Genomic DNA, 20965 nt, shown 5'->3' with positions numbered 1-20965 from the left:
CATACCTTATGTGATGTAATAAATATGAGGGAAGTTATCTCTTTACAAATACGGAACAGGTTAACTTTCAATGTTAGTTGGATTTCCCACGTGTCCCCTGAATTAGTGTTAAGTCACAACTTCTCCAGCTATGTCCAGAAACAGAAGTGAGGCCACTCTGTAACTCGTCCTTTGTTCTGCTGTTGACAGTGCTGCCTAATGCTTGACTTACCAGGCTGTCTAACTTGACCTCACTGGAGTCATCAGGTGACACTTGGGCAGCTAATTATGTTTTGTCACAGTAATAAATTTGGTGTAATTATACGTAAATTATTTGAAGGAAATAATTGTTATTAGAGCCTTTTTCACACAGGAAATAAAATGACATTTTATGTAAGAATATCTCTCTCCCTGCTATGTTGATTTTGAATATTTTAAATTTTATTCATAGAAAGATGTAAATAAGAATGCAAAAATGGAAAAAGGCGGAGAGAAGATACTGAGATGGTGCACGCAGTAGGTAAACGCTGTGCTTCTCTCACAACCACATCAAAATTATAACTTATCTACAAAACAACCATTATTGAGAATAGCCTAAAATCAAGCTGAACTGAAGCCTTTCACCTAAGGATGTGCAGAAGAAGCCACCTCTAGACTGGTAGGAAGGTCTGAGACACGGAATGGGCTGGTCCCATTAAAAATCGGGAGGGCTATTTTGGCTGTGGGGGGTCCCTCCCCATCCCCTAGAGGAGTGAGAGGTCCCAGCCCTACCCCAGCCTAGGGTTCCGGTGCCAGGGAGAGAAGCCGCCATAATTTCTGGTTGTGAAAACCTGCGGAGATTGTGACTGAGTGAGACAGAAGGTGGCTGCACTCACCGGCGCTCCTCTAGAAAGGATAGTGCACGGACTTACCCACCAGTGGAATCACTCACTCTGAGCTCCAGCGCTGGGGCAGCCGCTGGAAAGGCGGCTGGGACACATGGTGGGGAACTGAGTTGTCTGGCTTGGGACAGGCTGGAGAGGCGGCTTTCTCCTGGACGGAGGAGCTGGCAGAGGCCATTGTTTCTTTGTGAGCCCTCCCCCTTCTCTGCCAGACACAGGCGGCCTCCATATCTGAGTCTCTGCCATTTGTTTGCCAGGCCCTGGTGATTCGAGACCGGGCCTTGTCCAACTTACAGACACACCCGAACAGCTTCCAGTGGCTTTTTTATACAAACTGCCTGCCTTAGCTCATGCTGGAGACTTTCGTAGGGTCTCTCAAAGGTTCTCAGAACCCAAACAAACAGCCTCTGGTTTGAGTGTGTCCTGTACTTCTGGCTGAGCAGCCCTAAGCGTGGCACTAGAGGCACCCGGCCTTGGTTCTCAGCTTAGCTTCTCAAGGTGCTTCCAGTGTGGGCAGCAGTTGAACTTGACCTACAGTGGATCCCCACCAAGGTGGTCCTGGGGCTGGCGCCCCCCAGTGGCCAGCCTCAAAATGAGCTGGAGCATTACCTAGCTGCGTCCTGGAATGACACACCCAAGGGGTAGATTGAGCAGACACCAGAGTCCTGCTGAGGCAGATACTGCTCTGTAGGGTCAGCCCCTGCACAACAGCTCTTCCAGTGTAATCAAGGCCAGTCCTCACAACCAGTGAGCCCAAGGGTCAGTCACTCTCACTGATGTCCAATTATCAACCAAAGCTCAATTACAAGAGGAGAGTACACACACTCACACAAGGGACACACCTGGAGCACGTGGCTCAGGTGACCAGAAAGACTGTCACTGAACCGCACAGCACACCTAAGGCCGTTCTACTAAGACTGGAAGACATAGCAGCTCTACCTAATGCATAGAAACAAACACAGGGAGGCAGCCAAAATGGGGAGACAAAGAAACATGTCCCAAATGAAAGAACAAAACAAAGCTCCAGAAAGAGAACTAAAGAAATGGAGACAAGCAATCTATCAGATGCAGAGCTCCAAACCCTGGTTATAAGGATGCTCAGTGATCTCAGGGAGAACTTCAACAGAGAGATAGGAAGCATAAAAATGGAGATAGAAAACATGGAAAAGAACCAGTCGGGAATAAAGAATACAATACTGGAAATGAAGACTACATTAAAGGGAATCAACAGTAGATTAGATGAAGCAGAGACATGAACCAGCGATGTAGAAGATAAGGTAGCAGGAAAAAAACCCAAGCAGAACAGAAAACAAGAAAAAATAATCCAAAAATTGAGGAGAGTTTAAGGAGCCTCCAGGACAACATCAAACGTACCAATATTCGCATTATAGGGGTACCAGAAGAAGAGAGAGCAAGGAATTGAAAACCTACTTGAAATATGACAGAAAACTTCCCTAACCTGGTGAATGAAATACACATACAAGCCCAGGAAGCACAGAGAGTCCCAAACAAAATGAATCCAGAGACGCCAACACCAAGACACATCCTAGTTAAAATGCCAAAGGTTAAATAGAATCCTAAAAGCAGCAAGAGAAAAGCAGTTAGTTACCTACAGGGGAGCCCCCATAAGACTGGCAGCTGATTTCTCAACAGAGGCTTTGCAGGCAAGGGAGTGGCAGGAAATATTTCAAGTGATGAAAAGCAACAACATACAACCAAGATTGCTCTACCCAGCAAGGCTGTCATTTAGAATTGAAGGACAGCTACGGAGCTTCCCAGACAAGAAAAAGCTGAAGGAGTTTATCACCATCAAACCAGTATTACAAGGTATTTTAGAGGGACTTCTTTAAGATAGGAGGAAGGTTAAGGATGGGTGAAAGGGGAAGGGATTAAGAAGTACAAATTGGTTGTTAATACAGTAGTCATGGGGATGTGGAGTATAGCATAAGGAATATACTCAATAATACTGTAATAACTAGGTATGGTGCCAGATGGGATCTATCAGGGTGATAGAAGGGAAAGGGGTTGAGGGCAGGGTGAAAAAAGTGAAGGTATTAAGAAATACTAATTGGTAGTTAATACAGTATGGAGAATATAATCAATAATGTAAAGATCATGTAAGGTGCCAGATGGGCACTGGACTTATCAGGGGGATCATGTCATAGACTGTGCAGATGCCTGACCACTGCACTATTCGCCTGAAGCTGAAGCAGAATAATGTTGAATGTCAACTATAACTAAATATAAAGGTACATATAGTCACAGGATGCGGAATACAACATAGGGAAGGTAGTCTATGGTATTGTAATAGCTATATAAGATGTCAGAGGGGTAGTAGCTTGGGGGGCGGGTTATCATTTTATGAGGGGTTTAAATGTCTATTACATTGCTTTGTACATCTGAAACTAATACAAAAATAAAATTTTTTTAAAAGGCAGAGGTTCAAAGGCTTACAAAAGAAAATATGGAATGGGATTTGGTCTAAGGGAAAATAAAGTCAGTATATACTGCATGTTTTCCCATGAATGTGGATTGTTTTTTAACTTAATCTTTTCAAGTTAGAGTAAGCTACAAATGTTATTTATAAAACCGTAACTGCCTCTGGTTCTCTGTGCGTGAGCCTGCACAACTAAATTTTGCCGTACTGACTAGGCTCTTTAAACTAATGGCCACAAAGCACACATGGCCCACTCAACTCTGTCGAGCTTTCTCAAAGCCCCTCTTGTATGTTCACTTTCCTACTGCTCCCAACAACTATTTCACACCTCCTCTTTGCAGCCCTCCAGCTGTACTCGTCTCCTTCCATCCTCCTGTCCTTCCCTGTAAAGAAGCAACCAGTGATTCTCCAGCCTCTCATGCCACCCCCTCCCATCAACCTGCCTACATCTGGGCCCACTCTCCGTGGACCAGGACTAGTATCTCTACTCTTCCCCAAAGTCAGACCACCTTCATTTTATTAATCCTGCAGTTTTCCATCTCTCATCGTCTCTCTCCTGGGTCATACCCATCAGCATATAAACATGTTCTCGTATTTTCTTTAAGGAAAAATTAATCTCACAACCTGTTTTTCTGCTTCCCTTTGCAGCAAAATTTCTTGAAAAACTTGACAGCTTCTGCCTCTTGCTCATCTCCTATTCTCTCAGCCCACTCCGGGTGCCTTCTGACCTTGCTCATTCCGCCAGAATCACTCTTGATAAGGCCAACTAATGATTTCCTTTTGGCTAAATTCATCCGTCACTTTTATCTTAGTTGACCTCTCCGTGGCATTCAATATTATTGACCATGCCCTCTCTTCTTGGCGACTTCTTCCTCTAGTTAACCCTTTCCAGGTTTGGCCAGCCACTGCTACCAATCTATACTTTGTTTCTGCACAAGCTCGTCTAGGGTCATAGTTTTAAATACCACAGATATGCAGATGGCCCCTGAATATTTCTCTTTAGTTCTGACTTCTCACAACTCCAGACTTTGCCATTTGCCTGACATCTCTGCTCAGATACCAAGTGGGCATCTCAAAACTGACATCTAAAAGGCGACCATACAATGTATAATGTATTCCAAACTGAGACACTTGAGAGCGAGCGAGCACAACTGGTTATTTCAGAACAGGCACAAACTTAACATTTCTCCAAGGGATTCCCACTGCACTTAGAATGCGATTCAGCTCTTAGATGGACCTGTACTGCTCGCCTTTTATCTTGCACCACGCTCCCTGACACTCAGCCCTGCCCCAACCATACTTGCTGCCATTCTTTTTCTTGAACAAACAATCTTGTGTGTCTTTGGGTAAGTAACTTACCCTTTCTGTGCCAGAATCTCATCATCTGTAGAATAGTAAGTAAACAATGGTGCTGAACTCTTAGGGTTGCAAAGCACAATGTGCCTGGCACTTAAGAGGTGCTGCAGAGATTTCTTTCACTGTCCTAAGGAACTGAACAGATGTGCATAGTGAGGGTTACTTGCCTTTGCTGAATGAAGACATGGCCTGCATTTTCTGTAACTTTTTCCTCACTTAAGAAAAAGCCATATGCACATAGCACACAGGTTTTTGAGAATCAGAGTCAATTGTTTGGTTGTGCATTTGTTACAAAGTTCACACTCTACAGCTTAGAGTAAGCCAGTCATTATCTGGGTAATGTTTATCTTGGAACAAGATTTAGAAATAGAAATTTGAAATGCTACTAAAATCAATGCCATCACACTTTCCATTTTATAGGCAGACCTGGATTTTCAGAAAGTTTTTTTTAAAAAGCTCCATTTACTCAATGTATATAAATTTTTCAAATTTAAGGAATTTTTCAGAGAAGTTTGCATAAAAATCCCTAAATTTGTTGGTACTCACTGTTTTGGCAGGTCGGGTAGGGGTGACTTTTCTGGAGCCAACTCATAAGCAATCATTTTTCTATTCACAAGGTTTAAAATGAATTCAGATCATAGTAAATCTGGGCTGTCACTTGGCAGCTGAGTGGCCTAAGCTTGTTTCCTCATCTGTAAAACGGGGAAAGTAATGAATGCACATAAAAGCGTTTCATGAGAGAGAAAACGGTCAATTTTAAACAAACTGACCACACAAGTAAGCTCTAATTCTTCTTTTTGGATAATACAGTAAAACCTTGGTTTGCGAGTGTTCCGCTAGATGAGCACACATTTCTAATACATTTTAACTTGGTAAACGAGCGATGTCTTCCAATACGAGTTTGTTTCTGGAACAAATTATGCTCTCAAACCAAGGTATTACTGTACTTGGCTCTCAAAGATATTTATTCCAACCAGGAGATAAAATCAGCTTTCTCTGAAAAAATGTATTAGAAGTTTGCGGATGTTTCACTTAACACTGAGCTACAGAATTTAGATCACAGTAGCACGATGCTTCAGAGCTGGTGGAGAGGGAGAAGGGTGGGTCTGCATCCAGATGACCTGCGCTGTATGAATACTTTGAATTAAGGGAGTACATTTGTCAGTTTCTTAGACAATTCACTTATAAAATATCACCTTGTGCCATTTAATAGTATAGGAGTTTAAAAAAATAGCTTAAGGTCAAAATTACCAACTTTATTTAAAATAAATACAATTTACATCTCAAAATATGACCAATGAGTTGTAGATTTTTTTAGTTACAAGTAATTTACATATAATCAGAAGCTAGGTAGGTTCTTAAAAATTACTGCTGCCGGAATCACATATGTCTTTGCTACTCAGTTTCACAAGCATCAATCAGCAAGTTACTCTTCAACATGTAATGGTGCCACAGGGTTAAATAATGGCCTTCCTTTTTTGGCCTGAATTTTACCAAAGTTAGCCTCAAACTCTTTTTTTGTTCCGTTTAGATTTGCTAGATGTCCATCCTTTATTCTATAGCCTAAGGAATTCAGTTTTCTTATTCTGTACTGTACTATCTGTGGTGTTAATTCAAGAACCATTGGTGTCTCTCTTATCTGAGCTACAGAGATTCCTTCTTTTAATAATCCCTGAATTCTCTCTTCCAAAATGGGAACAGAATAATATAAAAGGGCAGGACATTTCAAAATTAATTGCTTCAGGTCATGATCTGTACATTTAAAAGCATTTTTAGAGAAGGAAATACTGTTCTGTATACTTCTTGGGCAGAGTTGAAAAAGAAACCCTTTGAGCTTGGACAGAAGTTGGAGAATTTCAAAATTTGTGAAACCTTGCTCCTGGAGAAATTCTAGTGTTTTCTCTATAGCCGCATAAGAATTTAACAAAATAAATGGGTTTTGGCTTAATAATTTTAGTAGCCAAACTTTCATGTTGGCCTCAGAGCCACCTAAATTTAGATAACTCTCTTGGAGAATCCTTATCATTTCCTTATTCTTCTCAATAGGATTATGAAAAATGCTAGATGCAGTTGTCAAAAATCTGCTAATGATCACGTTTCTGAGTCCCAATTCTTGAAAGAACTGAATGTTCAGCTTCTGATTTTCTTGGTGTTTAACAGTAAAGAAAGATTCGGGAAACTGTTCTATTAATTTGACTAACTCTTCCTCGCTTTTACAGACTGACTGCCAGAGTTTCCTCTGGGTGTTAACAGCGGCTGGACTGCAGACAATTGCTTCTGGGCAGCGTTCCAAAATATTGGCGACAGCAGTCTCATCAGCACCAACTTGTCGTAAAATATTTGCAATTTCTTCAACATAGGTTTCATCCTCCAAAAGTACCCATCCTTTGAATCTGCGAATTTTTCTGATGTCAACTGAAAATTTAGAGAGCTTTTCCACTGTTCTCTGGTTTTCTTTGTTTGACTGATGATCAGTTGTGTAGGGGAAGCGTGATAAAAAAGGCCTGTATTTGGGAGCTGATAGCATCTGCCTGAGAGAACACAGCTTGCAAGGCTGGCATCTCATCAGCAGCTTCCACAACATGCCTGCAATCCACTGGCTGATTCCCGTCGTCCTGGGGCTCAGAATGCACTCATGGCGCCTGTAAGAAAGAAGACACAGGTTTACACACAGGGCTGCTGCCTTTTAGAACACAAGCGCAAATCTGAGCTGTGAACAGTAAGCGTGGAAATAACATGGATTTAAATTCAACAGGAAAGCTACTCGTGGAACAGTAAATACATCCTCTTAAATAATCTATAAAGTAATTCTACCTCTTCCCAACTTAGACGTCTTATACTTTATGAAAACATGGTCTACTTGAGCTTTGCAACAACCTTGTGAAGAAGTTATTTCTATTTTTCAGATCTGAAGCAAGACCACAAAATGTTCAAAGATTCACAGACCACAGATGTTATTTTGACACAAATTCCCCCTCCTACAACCATTGATATGTTTCTCTTTAGGAGACATACACACAAAACTTACGGGGTTTTATGTTGATTGTTTTTTAAATTTTATTGGGCAACAGCCATGGTCATTGGTTACACATTGCTTTCATGCTACAATGGCATAGTTGACTCTTTTAGGGAGGGCTCAGCTCACGGTGGCCCATGCAGGGATCAAACCGGCAACCTTGGTGTTATCTGCACCATGCTCTAACCAACTGAGCTAACTGGTCACTCCCGTTTTTTTGTTTGTTTGTTTGTTTTAACGTATATTTTCAAGGTGATGTTTAGGTGAAGCAAATGTGTATTAAGAAATGGGGGTCATCTATAGTTCTATTTTTTAGAGTAAACATTTTTGCTGAATAACTATTACCCAAAATAAGTCAGTAAATCTATTTAAAATTAATTAATAAATGTATGCTTTGTTCTATGAGAATTATCTGAAAACCCGTTTTATAAATCCAGAATTAAAATAAATCTTAGCCAGGTATGATGAGAAATGCCATGTGACCGCCCCAGTGGAGCCCTGGGAAATCCTATTAGCTATGGAATGGGAATGACACTTTTACAACAGTCTAACCAGCTGGCCCCACTGGACAGCTTGACTTTAGGTCCCTAGAGATGGCTGCACTGTGCTTGATGCATTGTAGCCTCTGGCACTATTTGCCTGTATCTCTGGTAATGAAAACATGCCTCGTTTGTGGTTTTAACTTTTAATACCTAGAATTAAATGTCTCAGCCCTGCCACAAAAGTGTGTACTACTGAGCTATTTAGCTAATATTTTAGCAGCCTTCCCTTATTATTTGTAGGTTTGAAGGAAAGCCGAAAAAGGTCATTTCCCATCCCAGCTGTAATAAAGTCCTTGGCATATATACAGGTCAGGACATGTATGCCCTGGCCACACATGCCAAGGACTCTTCATTCTTAAGCCTGTCCTAACTAATCCAAAGGAACGATTATTCTCTAAGGAAAAAATAACAAGTAACAATGTTCTCATTTTGGTTTGCTATTTGTAATAACAGCTCACTATTAGTGCCTATCATGTCTGCAATAATTACAGGCATAGCCTTTTACTTCTAGTAGTTCAACCGGAGTTTTCTTCAGATAATTTCTAACACCAGTTTCCTTCAGATAATTTATTATTAGTGAGGCTGAGTTTTTCATAAGTAATTTGGCCATCTTTATTTCTTTTTTGTGAATTAACTATTCCTGCCTTTTGCCTTTTTAAACAGCAATCTTTCTGCTTTTAAAAAATTGACTTGTGGGTCGGCCGAGTGGCGCGTTGGTTAAGAGCTGGTTGGGACGCCAGAGGGCCCCGGTTCGGATCCCACATATGAGGGCCAGTGACACTGCCCTCTACAGCTAAGATGCTGAACAACAAACAGCTAAATCTGGAGCTAGGATGCCTGGAGTCACTGACAACAGCAGGTGGGTTGCCATGGGCTACTGTGTGTAGCCAGCAGCCAGTGTGAGCAGCCGTCCAGAAGCTGGCGACTGATCTGCCTCACCCAGGAAGAGCGCAATAATGGTGCTAACTCGGGCTAGTGAAGCAACGTCCTCCACAACTAGCCTGAAGAACAAAAGGACAGCAACTTGTCTGTTCTCCTTACCCCAATTCCCTAATAAAAATCTTAAAAAAAAAATTGACTTGTATGAACTCTTTATGTATTAAGAATAACCGGGTCAGCCGAGTGGCTCAGTTGGTTAAGAGCTCGCTCAAGAGTTTGAGCTCTGAGCAACAGGGTCCCCGGTTTGATTCATGGCCCGAGCTGGTGGCAGGATGGCTCAGCTAAAAAAAAAAAAAAAAAAAAAAAAGAATAACCATCTTCTCGTTTTTGTAAATATTTTCTCCAGTTTTAGCATACCAAAGTGGTTACTTTTTTTTTTTAGTGGTAAGATATATGTAACATAAAATTTACCATTTTAAGCATCTTTAAGTGAACAATTCAGTTGCATTAAGTAAATTCACAATGTTGTACAATCACTACCACTATTTCCAGAATTTTTTTCATCATCCCAAATATAAACTCTGTACCCATTGAACAATAATTCCCCACTCTTTTCTCCTCTCAGCCCCTAGTAACTACTATTCTACTTTCTGCCTCTATGAATTTGCTTGTTCTTGGTACTTCATGTAAGTGGAACCACACAATATTTGTCCTGGTATATGTGGCTTATTTTACATAACATAATGTTTTCAAGGTTCATACACAGGATAGCCATGTGTCAGAACGAAGTGGTTAATTTTAAGAGGTCAAAGAGTTAAGGAAGTTTCCCTTTCCTTTATGATTCCTACTGCTTTTAAAGCACCAATCAGATACAAATTCATCCATATTTCCTTCTATATTTTTGTTTGAATTTTAAAAGCTACCTCCTTTAATTCATTTCAAACTTCTGGTTGTGAACTGAGAATCTAAATAGATTTTATCAATAGTTTAGCGATCTCCAAGCACCATTTTTGAACAATCCTTTCCTTCCCCATGATTTGTGATGCCTCCTTTATTACCGTATTTGCCGGCGTATAAGACGACTGGGCGTATAAGACGACCCCCTAACATTTCCACTCAAAATACAGAGTTTGTTATATACTCGCCGTATAAGACTACCCCCTCTTCCGCACACCTTTCACACACCAAATAAAAGGTAAAACAATATCAGATTTGATTTGGCCCACTGAAGTGCAAACAAGCGTATTGTATTTCGTGTCACCACATAACCGTTTTGGCAATGTTGAGCCACCATGTCTGCTACATGTTTTTCGAGTTCTGGCCAGTGTGGGGTGCCTCTTCTTAACGCACACTTACCCCTTGGCATACTCTTTAATGCTTTCTCATTTGATTTCCAGTCCCGAACCATCTTTTCTGTTACTCCATATTGTCTTGCAGCAGCACAATTATTATTTTCCTTAGCAAAGTTTATAACTTTCAGTTTAAAATTTGCATCATACTTCTTTCTTTTGGCTGGTGCCATGATAGGGATGATAGGGGTTTGACTGGTCGACATTTTCTATGCTGTACTGTACAATGGTGCAGTATTGTGGTTGGCTGTTGGCTGTATACAAAGCCTGATTTGATTGGTCCCTGCTCCCTGTTTGCCCGCCCTGTCACTATAGCAGTCTGGTCCACCCTTGCATCAGCATCTCCCTGGGACCTCACTAGTGCGCAAGTGCGAGCTCTTCAACATTCTAACAGGCACCATGATAGCGCAAAATCGCGAATCTTCAATGCATATGTAAAGAAATATACGGTAACCCGAATTTACCACACTCGCAAAATCGCACACAGCCGACCATACACCCAGTATGGTATCGCGATTCGCGATTTTGCGCTATCATACTGGGTGTATGGTCGGCTGTGTGCGATTTTGCGAGTGTGGTAAAATCGCATAACAGCAAAATTGCATAACAGCCGAGCATACACCCAGCAGCGCTGCTGATGCCTGAACGGTATGTGGAATGAAGTGGGCGGGCATCGGGAGGCCACTATGGCACGGGGCAAGCACTATGGGCAGTCTATCTGAAGTGTACCTGGCGTATAAGACGACCCCCCACTTGGAGGCATATTTTTCAGGGCCAAAAAATCGTCTTATACGCCGGCAAATACGGTATATATTAAATGTTGCTTGTTTCTAACTAGCTTCCATCCTTACTCCCCTACTATTATACAATTCCCTGAATGAGTCAGGAGGCTAATTTCTGACCTTGCTGCATTCTGACCTTGGCTCCCTCTAACAGACCATCCTAAAACAATCTCTGGTCAACTCACTCTTGCACGAGCCCCATCAACTATGTCAAATCTTCTCAACTCGGACCTCGCCTCAACCCCATTCCCTTCACCCTTAACAATACCCTCTCCTCTCACCTGTACATAGAATGGAAAGGAGCTCATCACACCAAACATAAGCCTTCTGCTATCTTCTCTGCCCTGCACTGACAGCTCTCATTATCCAGGGTAATCCCTGCTCGGGCGCTGATCCCGACACCTCTGGCCTGAGGTCTGTAGAGCCTTTATGTCTCTCTCTCAGCCTCCCATCCTCACCTCAATGGCTCTCCCTCCCACTGCTGCTCCACCTAAAACCCTATTTTCTCTTCCCCTCAGTTAATTCTTGCAGATCCTTCTTTCTCTCCATTTCTTCTCCTCCTACGTGTATAGCTTCCAATAAAGACAACTTCTATGTGATGAGAGCCAATGAGTAGCTTTAGTTCCTCTCTCTTGACCGCTGCAGCTTCCGGTATAATTGACCACTTTCTCCATGAAATCTCTCTCACTTGGTTTATAGGCCTTCCCATGTGCCCAGTGCTCCGCCTTCCTTCACATATGTCTGGCCTCCCTTTATCTGTCTCCTTTGCAGGCTCATCTTCAAGGCTCGGTTCTAGACCCTCTCCCTACCTTAGTTTCTCCCAGAGATCCTGTCCTTGTCCAGGGCGTCAGTTAATCCACTTGGGCATCTCTCCAGCTTCTTCTCAAAATGTGATCTTGCCACCTCCCTGCAATCAGCTTTTCAGTGGCACTTCAGGACCAAGACGTAAAACAAAATAAAAATGCCTTACAATGCAAGGCCTCTCTGTCTAGGTTCTGTCGCCACCCAAATCCCCTGGTCCTCCTCTCCCTACACCAGCCATGCCTGCTTCCTTTCAGTCCCTGATGCTCTACCTGTCCCCACCACAGGCTCTTTGAAGACTGAGGGCTGTTCCCGGTGCCCAAAATACACCTGTCTAAAACCTAGGTTAAGTGTCATTTTCCCAGGGACACTTCCCTTATCTTCATGCATGGATCAAGCCACCTGTCCCCAATGTAGGCTCTCATGGAACCATGGCCCGCTCCTGTGTGCCACTGTCACGGCTGCAGCTATTCATGTGTTCTTTCTGTCTCACCCTCCATGGGGGCAGAGACAGGTCGCCACTGTGTTCCAATGAACTGCTTCTCTATTCTTCACCTGGCTGACGTCGGTGACCCTAGGAGGCATTCCTAGGCAGGTGACCTTCGTGTGTGCTCCTCCATAGCACCGTGCTCTTGACCCTACTGTAGCACTACACTCCTATATGTTTGTCATTTATTTAACCCAAGTTCGTGAGGCAACTTAATGTACTGGCTAAAACTGTGGGCTGCCTGGGCTTAATTCCTGCTCATTAGTTGTGCTGTGACTTGAAGTCATTTCACATCTCTGTGCCTCAGTCTGAGCATCAGAAAATGGGGACACTACATCCTGGATGGCTGAAGATTAAAGGAGTTACCATAAATTAACGAGTATTCAGGAAACTCATTAAATCATCACAACAACCCATTTTACAGATAAGCACACAGATGCAGGTACAGTAACACGCCCAAGGCTGCTCAGCTAGTAAAGGGCAGGCCTTGTATTCAAACCCACAGCTTGGCTCCAGGGCCAAGTTCTTAGCCCTGTGCCCTACAGATAGTAATGCTCTTGGTAAATGTTCGTTAAATCACAATATGGGCTATTCTCTGAAACTTAAGAGAATATGTTTCTTAAGATATTTTTGAGGAGTGAAACCCACTTCTTTAATACACACATTAACACCAGTAATTTCAACTAAGTTCTACTTTTACACCACATGCGATCTACTGACAGTTTCAAACTAACCCCAATGTTTATAAGCAAGGAAAAAACGAAGGCCCAAGGAAGAGGATCTCCGGGAGCCACCGAAATCCACACATCCATCCTGTGGGGCCTGCGATTTTCCAAAGAAACTTCTGACCTGCGGCGCCCCGGCGTCCGCCCAGGCCAGGCAGGCGGAGCTGAGCGGCGCGCAGGGAGCGCGGTTTCTCGTGGGCAGCCCTGGACCCCAGCCTCGCGGCCGCCGCCGAGTTGGTGACGATCACCCCCAGGGGCGGAGCCAAGCGCGCAACTCACCTGCTGGCGTCCGCTCCTTGCAAGAAGCCTCGAGTCCCGGGTCCCTGGCTCCGTCCTTCCAATGTCACCCGGCTGAGGATCCCCGTGGCCAGTCGTCTTCCCGAGGGCTGGGAGCAAGGCCCAGGGTCCCGAGCGGCTCACGAATTTCTCTCAGCAGCGCCAACCAAGTCACCAGCTCTTTTGCCCGAAGCCAGTCAAGGCACGTAGGCCCGCGAGCACGCAGACACGAGCACGCAGACACACGCCCTCGCAGCCCCAACGCAGCCAATCAGGGCGTGGGACACAGGCTACAGGACCCGCCCGACGCCCGGAGACGCTGCAAGGGGAAGGGAGTGGGGGTGGAGGGGGGGTGGCAGAGGCGGGCCAGCGTGGGAATCAGCGTGGGAACGTCGCCTAGTGCCGGCAATTACTGCCTCTGGCCTTTTCACGCCCTTTTTCCCCCAGCATTTTGGAAAAGTTGGCGTTACAGTCGTTTTGTCCCTTGGGGAATGTCACTAGCCCGTAAGAAGAAAACGTAGAAATAACTCAGAAACCGGTGTATCTAATCTAGAGCCATTTAGAATTCTCCCAATAATTAAATAACAAATTTACAAAAGAAATGTAGTTTTTAAAAGCCCCAAACCTTGGGTTGGCCGAGTGGTGCGTTGGTTAAGCGCTGGCTTGGGATGCCAGCTGTGAGCAGCAGGGAGCCCCAGTTCGGATCCCACATGAGGGCCAGTGACACTGCCCTCCACAGCTAAGATGCTGAACAACAGCTTGACCTGGTGCTGGGCTGCCGTGAGTCGCTGGCGACGGAGTAGGCTGCAGCCCGTTGCAGTGGGCTGCCATGGGCTACTGTGTGTGGCCAGCAGCTGGTGTGAGCCGCCGTGAGCGGCCATCCAGAGGCCGGCCACCGATCTGCCTCACCTGGGAAGAGCGCAATGATAATACCAACATGAGCCAGTGAAGCGATGTCCTTCACAACTAGACTGAAGAACAAAAGGTCAGCAACTTGTCTGTTCCCCTTCCCCCAATTCCCCAATAAAATCTTTTAAAAAAAAAAAAAAGGCCCCAAACCTCTTTGGAGCATACTAGCCTTCCTGCTACTCACCCAGCAGTCAGAGAATGTCTGATTCCCTCCTGCCACCTTCACCTAAATACTTGCCTTTTCTGATAACTGTCAAATGGTTTACATTCCAATTATTGTGGTGCCAACTTCATAAGTTTAATTTCTCCTTAAAGCCAGGTTTAATGTCTGCCTCATTTATTCTCACATCCATCCGATCAACAAATATTTATGGCATTCCCATTAAGTGTCATGCATGTGAAACAGCAACGAGAAGATAGCAGCAGACAACAGGGAATAACATACATTTCCTGTTCTGGTGGAGTTTACATTCCAGTGGAGGACGAAGACATTAACAACCAATAACATGACTAATCGCAACTAGAGTTAAATGTTTCCAAGGACAGACTGCCCTGACCCAGCCTACTTGTCCTATGCTCGTGGGTGGAGTTGGGAGTCCAGAAAGCAGTGGTCTTCCTAGGCTGGAGGTCCCTCGGTTAGTGTTTCCGTAACACATTGTGCAGTTCTAACAAAACATTCACACACACAGTACTGTGATTCTTCTAGACTTCCCTCTCACCTTGAAAACTCACTGTGGATACTGATGAATTTATTTTCCAATGAACAATGCTTGGCACATGGTAGGGAGTCAGGAAATACTAACCACAAGTAAATCTTTTTTTGTTTTTTTAAAGATTTTATTGGGGAATTGGGGGAGGGGAACAGCATTGGGGAAATCGGGGAAGGAGAACAGCCAAGTTGCTGTCCTTTTGTTCTTCAGTCTAGTTGTGGAGGACGTCACTTCACTGGCCCATGTTGGTATTATCAATGCGCTCTTCCCGGCTGAGGCAGTCACTCGCCGGCCATCGGACGGCTGCTCACTGTGGCTCATGGCAGCTCACGAAAGCCTATGCCCACTGCGGGCCAGCCCCACTGCAGCCTATGCCGTCACCAGCGACAACCACTCACAGCAACCCAGCTCCAGGTCGAGCTGTTGTTCACCATGTTAGCTGTAGAGGGCTCAGCATCACTGGCCCTCATGTGGGATCCGAACCGGGGCCCTGCTGCTCAGAGCTGGCGTCCCAAGCCAACTCTTAACCAACGCGCCACTCAGCCGGCCCCAAGTAAATCTTTGACTTTAGCCTTAGTACCCAATTTGCGCTCAAAAGGCTTTGTTGAGAGGGACTGACACTTGCACTTTAATTCCAGAAAGTAGCAGCAAGGATCCTGGCTCCTTGTCTCAAGATCAACTTTGATCTCCAGGATATTCTAGAATTAACTGAGAAGCTAATGTATATGAGTAGGGGAGTGCCTGTTCAATAACCTTTTCCCCTCTAGTTACCCTTATACAAAAACCTAATTATTCATGGTTTTATCAAACACTTTTTCCTGAAATAGAAGGAATTGGGGTCCAGACTAACCAAAATGTTTCACATGCATTTAGGAAAAGGGAATCAGAGTAGGATACAGAGAGGAGAAGTAAGTTAAGGAATGTAAACTCAGGCCTTAGAACTGCAGGCTGCAACCACTGGTCCGGAAGGAGGGAGCAGAGATATGCACTAGGGTGCTGGCAGCCTGTACAAGGGCTCCACATAGCTGTGAGGAATAATACATATAACCGTGAATTGTAATCAAAACTTGACACAGACCAACTTAGCTACGCCAACTGTATTAAAATGTTACCCAAAGCTTTTTCCATCCTACATATTTAAAAGTGCATTTCTAGGACCATGAAATCAGAAAGAAAAAAACAACACTTGGATGGAGAAATGGGGGAAAGAACCTAGTATGATGCATATTATCTGTAAGAACAAACATGTTGGAAATTGTGGGAAGACCCTGAAGTTTCTAGTATCTAAGAGATGCATTAAAAATAATAGTTATCAGTCTTTTATGTCCCAAAGTTATTAATTTAAGTGAATGTGAAAAACATAAGGACTTTGCATAGGTCCATTCAAAAGCTCCGTTCCCTCAATGCAGTTTTTCCAAGTTGCCAGCAGTTTTTTGTAGTATGAGTTCAATAAGTGTTTGCTGAATGTATAAAAGGTCTTAACTCCCTCTCAGCAGGGTTTTTAGAACACCAACCTATTTACACTGATTGATACCTCTCTTTCCCTTTCAGTGATTATTGTCAGTCACAATTTAGGCCAAATTAAAAAAGCTTTCCCCAAAAAAACCCCTAAAAAAAACAAACCCTTAAATATCAATGTAAAATAGCAGTGCCAATGCTGAAATAGTTTTCTTTTACTAAAATACTTATTCTCATTAAAACTGAATCTTTTATTCCCTGGATGATGATGGTAAATACTAGGTCTATGAATTTCTCAACTCTATATAGTGCAATCAGGTCCAAACAGATGAGAAGTACAGGTGTCATGAAGAACTAAATTATTACTCCTTAGGCACATTGTTTTTTCTTTTCTCAGTAATGGAATTTATTGATCAGTATTAATTCATTATCCAGGAGACTTTTAAAAATGCCTATCATCTAAAAATATTTTGTTGCTTCTGGATTTTTCACTCAAATTTATCTTGAGTTACCCTTAAATATGATGCTCACGCTAAACATTTATTGGCTACCAAAGATGGGAAAACAAAAAGCTACTTGTTATCATTCTAAATGTCAAGAATTAGCCTACTAGAGACAAGAAACTGATAATAAAGTAATTACAATGGCAGCTAACCAGAGCTGCAGCATACGGTTATGCAGACGATGCACTGCAATCAGGTGAGCTACACGCATGGCAGCCCTGTAACAAACATCTACCTAGTGTATCCCACCACATGCCAGCACTGTCATGAGCATTTCCTATCAGCACGAAGCAGATACTATTCTCATCCCCATTTTATAGATGAGAGAAAAGAAGGCACAGAAGTTTAATAACTTGCCAAGATCTCAAAGCCAATGAGTGGCAGAGCCAGGTATCTGACTCCAGGGCCCACATTCTTAACTTGTTACCCTGTGCTGACAAACTCATAGTTACAATCCCCACTACTTGAAAACAATCTCTTTGGTTTTACATCTTTCTTGCAGATAACTTTATTTTTAAAAGTAGAAAGTATCTGGAAGACAGTATTCTTATTTGGAATAATCTTGAAAAATACTACTTTACTAAATGTTCCTTTACTCAGAATGGTGACATGTGGTTTACAGACTCTAATTTGTAATCATATCTCACAAACCAATACTCTCCTCCTTACCTAAAATAAACAAAAAATTAAAAAAGAAAAGAAAAACAACCACAAAGTATGCAAGATTCCACATATGCATATACTTTAATAACAAAGTAACTTTAGCTGTAAATGAACAAAGAAAGGGAGACAAAGAGAGCTTAACACATGACACTCCCACAAGTTTGGTCAAAACAGGCATACATGAAGCTTTAAAACATATACTGTCTGTGTTAACAGAGGCTATAACTACTGATTTTGATTATGTACATTTTCTAAAACATTATTATCAAAGAGTGAAAAGTTAGAGCAAACAATGATGTCAAGAAAATTTTAACAAAGTCTTTTAGAAAGTCTAAAAACCTCCTATTTTCCCACATCAACTCTCAAAACTTTGATTTTTATATCAGAATATCAGTTTGCCACTTGAACTTTTACCATACATGAAAAATTATCAAAAATATATTGATGGGTCTATACTAATTGTGACCATATTTACATTAAGCAAATTCTTTTACCAAGTTCTTTATATACAAATTACCATGTGTCCTTACGTGAAATTCATTAAAAAGTTAAAAACCACAGAAATGTCATTAGAAGCAACTGCTTTCCATCAATGAAGAACATTTTAAAATAATTTAACTGAAAAGAGTAATGAACTCCCCACCAATTTCAGCTGCAACAGTATTCGTCCGAATGTTTTCTGTGATTTAAGGGGAAAAAAAAAATGGGTAAAGCTTGATTGCTAGGAATTAAATTATAAAAATTTGATGCGTATTTATTGATCTTATCTTCAAGAAATTTACAGTCTAATTAGGTTGACAATGAAAAAAACAGCAATGATTTAAAAAGTGTAAATAGTTTAAGATAACTGAAGAGACAAAAGTTTTTAAAATCTGGCAAATGCACTATATAAATACTTTTCACATAAATTTAACTCACAAAATAGTATCCCATAGCCAACTGAACTGAATACAGGCATGGTTTTTTTGATACTTTCAAAAAGGGCCAACATTTTTTAAAAATTATACTCTTCCCTAACTGGAAAGATTTTAGAAGTATCACAGTAGATAAAAGAATTTATAAAGACTTAAGAGGCAAAAATTTGGGGGAAAGTTCATAAAGGGATTATATTAATACTACTAAAACTAAAAAGTCACTTTGTTTTAGACTCAAGGTCACATAAGAAGAAAATGAAAAAGATGTCTTTTTCTGAGCACAAATTCATAAGCTTCTCACACGTAAAGATGATTGATTAAGATGACCATAAAACTGAGGGCAGCACTTTGTCCAGTACAGACACATTTCTGTTGTCTAAGAACTAACTGACTTGTTAACAATAACTGAAAAATGCATGCCTCTCTGGTTTGTAAATGGAGATCAGCTCCATTTTGGAAATTATCTTAATTTGTGTTGATTACACACTCCACTAAAATGAAAAATAAAGCTCTAAGACATTTACCTAATTAGTGCTCTGTCGCTGGACTTTAGGACCGACGCTCTGCGAGTCCTCTTCCTGACTAGGACGTTTCCCACTGTTGAGACCAGAGCCCATGGAGCTTCTTCCTACACGTTTAAAACATGAACGTTTCAGATAGGAAAGGTGAAAAGAACAGTACACGCAAATGCTTTATTCTTACCTTGCTTTAACAGGTGGGTGTGCTGACTGTCTCCATGGGCATAATGTAAAATACCACTCCCTTGAGGGCAACCTGTTAGTATTTAAAGCACAGTAAAATTACTTAAATTCCAAGATGTATGTATTAAGACTACAAATCCAATTCTTAGCATTTGCATTTAAGGTCATGTATGCTTTTTAGAACTAAACCTCAATCCTTCATATGATCCAAAAATCAAATGCCCAAATCAGGAAAACTGAAATTTAGGGTCACAGAAATATTGACTGTTCAAAGGCAAAATCACTGATAATCATTTTCTAAAAAAAATATTCCTTTACTGAATGACAATTAGACACTTGACTATGAAGGCAAAACATACGGCAACAGTGAGCTATACATCCTTCCTTCACCTCTTGTCTCTCTATTCCACACACCTCCCTCAGCACCTGTCCGAAACATATCCTTGGAGACAAGGGAATAAGGGTCTGCCAGATTTGAGTTAAACAATTCAAATCACACAAGGAGGGGACACAAAGTGGCAGTTATGCAGCCCTAGCAATTACATCAACCCTTCTAAAAAGGAATAATGTTACAGGAGAATGGGTTGGCTCAGAAAAATGGGTTCTAGAGAAACATTTTTATCAGTGTGTCCAGGTTATGGAAAAATATGAGCATTCTAGCCCCTAGAAGTCACCTCATGGCCTTAACAAGAAATGTACTTATTTTTATTGTAATTTCATGCTTATTACATTTTTCTGAATAAAGAATTCAGCTTTTCAGGTATTCAAAATTTGAAAAAGTGGATTCCCTGATCAGATCAGGGATGAGACCTTCTATCACTGGAAAGGGATATCTCCACCATAAATTAATAATCTAGTGTTCTCTGTCGATATGTTAATTCACATTTTAAAATTTCTAATCTGTCATTCACAGAATGATGACCCTATACTGAAACATTCAGTTTTGAACTTGTAAGGGTGAAGGTCTACTCTAGACTATGGCAAATTCATCAGTGAATGGTGCTACTCCTGGTTTTATTATCAGCAGGGCTTCCCCTAATAGTGATACTTGTTGCCATGCATTATTGTACAACACGGTTTAAAACTTCACACAACAATGTGAAAATACTTAATTCCACTGAATTATACATTTAAAGTGGTTAAATTGCTAAGTTTTATGTTATGTATATTTTACAATTTATTCATACTTTACACATTTGTTGAAGGCCCATTTATGCTTGAGACTATACCAGGTACTATGGATGCAAATATTATTAAGACGTAAGGTCTTTCCTTCAAGGGACTTGCAGTCAAATAGGAAGGGACAGATACACAAAATCACTAAGTACAAAGAAGTGTCATTAGGTGTTAGGATGGAAGTTGGTACAGGATACCATGGGGACACTGTGGAAGGAAAGGTCAATTTCACTGGAAGATTCACAGAGGTGGTCCTTAGGCCAAGTCATAAATTAGTCACCTTAGTTTCATTTTCTCAACTTCATCAATTTTATTCCTCTTACAGTTCTAAGATAAATGAGAATAATCTCATAACCAAAATATTGAATGGAAGCAGCCAGACACAACAAAAAGAATATGAGCTATATGATTCTATAAAGTT

The 20965-nt window shown here is 41.8% G+C and overlaps 2 protein-coding genes across 3 annotated transcripts in view; both read right to left on the bottom strand.

The window, feature by feature from the left end:
* Positions 1–5888: 5888 nt before the first annotated feature.
* On the bottom strand, positions 5889–13837 carry MTERF2 (mitochondrial transcription termination factor 2). 2 transcript variants are annotated; one of them, XM_019642575.1, is made up of 2 exons: positions 13514–13837; positions 5889–7295 (listed from the first exon to the last, which is right to left on the bottom strand). In XM_019642575.1, exon 2 carries the CDS (start codon positions 7235–7237, stop codon positions 6080–6082), a length of 1158 nt encoding a protein of 385 aa, XP_019498120.1. In that variant the 5' UTR covers positions 7238–7295; positions 13514–13837; the 3' UTR covers positions 5889–6079. The 2 variants fall into 2 exon arrangements, with proteins under 2 accessions (XP_019498120.1, XP_019498121.1); XM_019642576.1 differs by lacking the exon at positions 13514–13837 and adding an exon at positions 12031–12661.
* A 3973-nt stretch (positions 13838–17810) lies between these two features.
* CRY1 (cryptochrome circadian regulator 1) overlaps positions 17811–20965 on the bottom strand; it is a 60574-nt gene continuing 57419 nt past the window's right edge. Inside the window, exons 11-13 of the mRNA XM_019642627.1 lie at positions 19370–19441; positions 19192–19295; positions 17811–18432 (exon numbers count right to left, since the gene is read on the bottom strand). Coding sequence (XP_019498172.1) covers positions 19192–19295; positions 19370–19441 — 176 coding nt within the window. The 3' untranslated portion in view covers positions 17811–18432. The remainder of the gene's footprint in view (positions 18433–19191; positions 19296–19369; positions 19442–20965) is intronic.

The sequence above is a fragment of the Hipposideros armiger genome, unplaced genomic scaffold (genome assembly GCF_001890085.2).
Source record: "Hipposideros armiger isolate ML-2016 unplaced genomic scaffold, ASM189008v1 scaffold_71, whole genome shotgun sequence".
Taxonomy (NCBI): Eukaryota; Metazoa; Chordata; class Mammalia; order Chiroptera; family Hipposideridae; genus Hipposideros; species Hipposideros armiger.
The sequence above is the reverse complement of the archived record's forward strand: the minus strand, read 5'-3'. Positions and strand labels throughout refer to the sequence as shown.

Bases quoted from the DNA above. Each gene is read 5' to 3' on its own strand.
- MTERF2 (XM_019642575.1), bottom strand. From the start codon at position 7,237: ATGTTGTGGAAGCTGCTGATGAGATGCCAGCCTTGCAAGCTGTGTTCT.